We start from the raw sequence: 4,438 nt of genomic DNA, 5'->3' as shown, positions 1-4,438 counted from the left end.
AATTTAATGTTTTGCTGTCATTACTGTTTAGTACGTGTTGTACAAAGAAGAGTCATCGCACTGTACCTTTTGCTAAGAAATGTGCGTCGAAGGATGCAACGAAGAATATGGGTTCATCCGATCAATTTGCGCTGGAGACAGTTTGGTGCTTTCCATCATCTTGTTGCTGAACTGCGGCTGGATATAGAGCGTCATCTAAATTATTTTCGCATGAGCGCTGAGCAAATGGATGAGCTTCTTTGTGTTGTTGGCCCCGAGCTCACAAGACAGTCAACAAATTATCGCGCAGCAATAGAACCCAAACAACGACTTGCAATTACACTGAGGTAATGTAACAGTTATGTGTCTGTAGTTTTTAAAAAGTCCATATGTCTGCATATTGTACTGTAATACTGAGTGTACAGCTAGCGTTTAATGTAAATTAAAGAAATAATGAAGTAAGACAAGAAATTATTTTGCAAAAAGTGTTTAACTAATGGAAAAGCATCACAAGGAAATCTGACTTTACAATGTCTCTAAAGTAGTAGCAAATAATGAAATTAGATTACTACATTAAATAACAATCATGACATTACAACACAGTAGTGAAACTGTTAAAGTAATGATGCAAAATTAAATGTCGGAGAACAAAGAAAATTAGTGTAAATGATGATAGACCAGTGGCTATGGGTCTTCCATAGATGAACCTTGTTGTTGGCCAGATCTTGCAGAAGAAGGTGTTGCTTTGTCAAAGATATCTGTGTGGAGCTGCTGAGTGTGGCTTTGATGGTGAGGGGAGGTTGGGCGGTATTGATGAAATCCATAACTGTGTGGCTGCTGACTGCTTGTGAATGGGTGGGTTGTAGTGTGGCTTTGTTGCATGTTTTGTTCTTCTGCTTCTAGTTCTGACAGGTAAGTCAATATATGAACCTGTGCCCTTGTCTGGTTCTGTGGAAGTAGTCTTCTAAGTTTTGGTACTAAGCTAAGCACAAAATAGTACATTTCGTCTCCCTCGTTTGGAATATACGGTGATGGTGTTGTGGTTGGTTGTGTTAAAATGTCCAATAGCTGTTGCTCTGTTGCATTTGTATCATTTGACCTCCTCCTCTTCTGTCTTGTTGTCTGACTCTCAGTACTTAGAGCTTGCATGCTGGGATAGGCTGAGGAGGTGTCAGATCGTGAATTTGTAGAAGGTGTTGGGGTTACAGATCTCTGTTGAGGTGGAGAACTTGACCTTGAAAGGTCAGCTAGTTCTGGATCCACATCATCTAGTGCCACAGTCATGTCCACAGCTACATCTGCAAATTGCAGAGTGTGTCTGGAGCTACAACACATCATAATATAAAAACATCAGTAGTGTAGATACAGTATAAAAACAACTTTCAAACAGTCGGGTAAATTGAATTTCATTAGTAGTACTTTGTCCATGTAACAAATTTGCTTATTTCATCTGTCCTGTTAACATAATTCAAACATGCCCCAACCTCAATATAACGTACTAACCTTCTGGACTGCATATGTCCAGATATAAAAAGGACATTATTTGCTCATATTTCCATTCTCGGCTGGTTCCACCAGCAGAGCCACTAGGAAGATTTTTCTGCTTTCTGCTCCTTGCAAAGGCATCCCTTAGCACCTTCCACCTTCTTTTACAGTCATTTGCTGTGTGGGGATAAACACATTGTACTAACTATTTACTTTTGTCTGTTTTTCTTAGATTCCTAGGAACTGGGGAAAGCTTTTCCAGCCTTGCTCTCCAATATCGCCTTGGGAAAAGCACAGTTGCTGGGACTGTGCATTTGACTTGCAGGGCAATAGAGAGGCAAATGATGGCAACGCAATTTCCAAAACCAACAGAGGATATGTGGAGAGACATTGCATCAAAGTTTTGGTCTACATGGAACTTTCCCAACTGCATTGGTGCCATTGATGGCAAATATATCAACATAGTGTCACCTGCTAATTCAGGGAGTTTGTTCTTCAATTACAAGAAGACATTCTCCATTGTTCTGCTTGCACTGGTAGATGCAGTCTACAAATTTACATTCGTCTAAGTGGGTGACTTTGGTAGAGCCAGTGATGGTGGGATTTATCAAAACTCAGCTCTTGGAAGAGGCATGGAGGCAAAATCTTTGTCTGTGCCAGCAGATAACCCTTTGCCAGGATCTGGTGTTCAGGGTCCCATGCCATATGCCATGGTTGCAGATGCAGCATTCCCACTGAAGACCTACATTATGCGACCATTTCCAGGTAACAACATTCCAAGATGGAGGCGCATTTTCAACTACAGGCTGTCTCATGCCAGGATGGTAGTTGAATGTGCCTTTGGCATTCTGTCCTCAAGATGGAGAGTACTTCATACCAGATTAAATGTGAAGACAGAAAATGCAGACTCAGTGGTCATGGCAACATGCATCTTGCACAATTACCTTATGACTCCATCACAGAACCAAAGATGGCTAGATGAGGCTGACGAGAGAGGCACCGCGATTCCACCGGTCAGGAACATGGGTGGAAACAGAGGAAGTAGAGATGCGTATGATGTTCGAGAAAGGTTCTGCACATTTTTTCTGTTCCCCGGAAGGCAGGGTTTCATGGCAGGACCAAATGGTTTAGGGAATTATAAAATAGTATCATGCATTGTTACACATAAACCAACCCTCCAATGTAAGAAAGTTAATTAAAACTTTGTAAATACTGTTCTTTTGTCTAGTGTTTCAGTAAATATGCATGTTTTGTATGGTGTTTTTGATTACATTTTAAAAATGTTCTTTGTTAAAATCACTGGTTCGTGTATGGCATTAACACTGGAAAAAGCATTTATAATCAACAAATACATTATTTCAGCAAGACAATGTTTTTAATGACACGTGAGAAAAAAAATGGTAGTTAACCTTCATCAGACAAAACAGATTACCATTATATAATTGTCTTACCATCTGCACAAATAGCAGAAGCTATTTCAACCCAGGCTTTTTCCTTTGAAGATATGTCATTGTAGTATTTACTGCAAGGATCATAAAGCATTTTGTGCTTCTCAACCTCAATTGTGGTACAAGAATGAGGTATGACACGATCACCTTTTATAACGAGCTCCTCGGAAAGCTGGCCACAAACTCAGGTTTGATTGGGTACTGCTAGAGCCGCTTTCTGGCTAGTTAACTGACGTGATTTTATAAACCATGCTTCCACCCAAACGGAATAATTAAAAACAAATGAAGGGGTACATCAAATATAAATGTTTTTTTTTAACATACTCCTAGTCTTGCAAAAAAAAAAAACACAACAGGCTTGCTTATTCTGTGCATTCTGAGCACTTTTATTGTGCAACTATTTATATTTGTCTATCTAAGGTGTGCTGTCACTTTAACTGAGCTTGAGCTGCGCAGCAAAAATAGACTCGGCGCCGAAACCATCGCATCAGTGCTGCTCAAGCGCTGCTCCCGGTATGAAAGCACTCATTTGATGACATGCACGCCGAAAAAAATACGCGCTGCTCTCGCTCTGCTCACGCGTGTAGTGTGAACTAGGGGTTAGACTATGGAATTTAAATGGACCCAAAACTCACGCGCATGGAATCCGCGCGCGCACGCGCTATGCAAACGCGCATAATGATAACCACGCGCGGAAAGCTGCTCCGCGAGGGCGCATTTAAACTCCGCGAGCGAGCAGAACAGTATCCGCAAGCGGAAAAGAATCCTTTCTATTTTTTTTATGGCGCTCACCAGGACGGTGACATTAAAGGCAGGGGTGTATGTAGCCAAGTCAGTGGGGGGCGCTGTTGTACCTTGTCTTACTGGCGACACCTGTGGAACAAGAAAGGGTGATTTGCCTTTAAATACGTCACTTCCCAGGCGTGCTGTGTTCGCATCGTTTGGTGTCTTCTTAGGTGTTGGTCGCTGGAAGAACGTGCGCTTTGTTCTGGGTGTGCATTTTGGAAATTGTTTCTGCCTGTGTTGGTGGATATTGAAAGACTGGTACAGCACAGGTATGTGAGTTGAATGAGATTATGCGTCATACTTATTCTTTCCTTGGTTAATGGTATGTATGTATGTGTGGTTGGAACAGTACGGTTACTCATACTGATCGTGAGTCGTAAGGGCTGAACAACTGATACAACACCCGGTATCCGATGCCGTATTCGAGTGCAGGGAACACTGAGATACGCGGCATGGAATGAATGAAACGTGTTGGTGATCCCTTTGAGTTCCACGTGCAGCTGAAAGCTATTGGAAGGTATTTTGTTGTTTGTTTAATGATTTTAGCGATTGTTTAATGGTTATGAATTAAAATGTTTTAATTGTTTAAGAAAATGTAATATTGTATATCTTAAATCCTTGTTGCATGGGCCGATGTGTGGAGTATTTTTTATTTAAGATTGTTCTTTTGTTTTGTAGAGTGCTTCTGTTGGTGGCTGGATTGATCACTGTTTTCCCTACCTTTATTTCTTTGAGATTTG

At 41.1% G+C, this 4,438-nt stretch overlaps 1 protein-coding gene across 1 annotated transcript in view; it reads right to left on the bottom strand.

The window, feature by feature from the left end:
* Nucleotides 1–526: 526 nt before the first annotated feature.
* The window catches only part of LOC130556835 (uncharacterized), a 20,022-nt gene continuing 16,110 nt past the window's right edge, over nt 527–4,438 (bottom strand). Inside the window, exons 3-4 of the mRNA XM_057338147.1 lie at nt 1,483–1,641; nt 527–1,303 (exon numbers count right to left, since the gene is read on the bottom strand). Coding sequence (XP_057194130.1) covers nt 664–1,303; nt 1,483–1,496 — 654 coding nt within the window. The 5' untranslated portion in view covers nt 1,497–1,641 and the 3' untranslated portion in view covers nt 527–663. The remainder of the gene's footprint in view (nt 1,304–1,482; nt 1,642–4,438) is intronic.

The sequence above is a fragment of the Triplophysa rosa genome, linkage group LG7 (assembly GCF_024868665.1).
Source record: "Triplophysa rosa linkage group LG7, Trosa_1v2, whole genome shotgun sequence".
In the NCBI taxonomy this organism is placed as follows: Eukaryota; Metazoa; Chordata; class Actinopteri; order Cypriniformes; family Nemacheilidae; genus Triplophysa; species Triplophysa rosa.
Note: the sequence above shows the minus strand (reverse complement) of the source record. Positions and strands in the feature narration are given on the sequence as shown.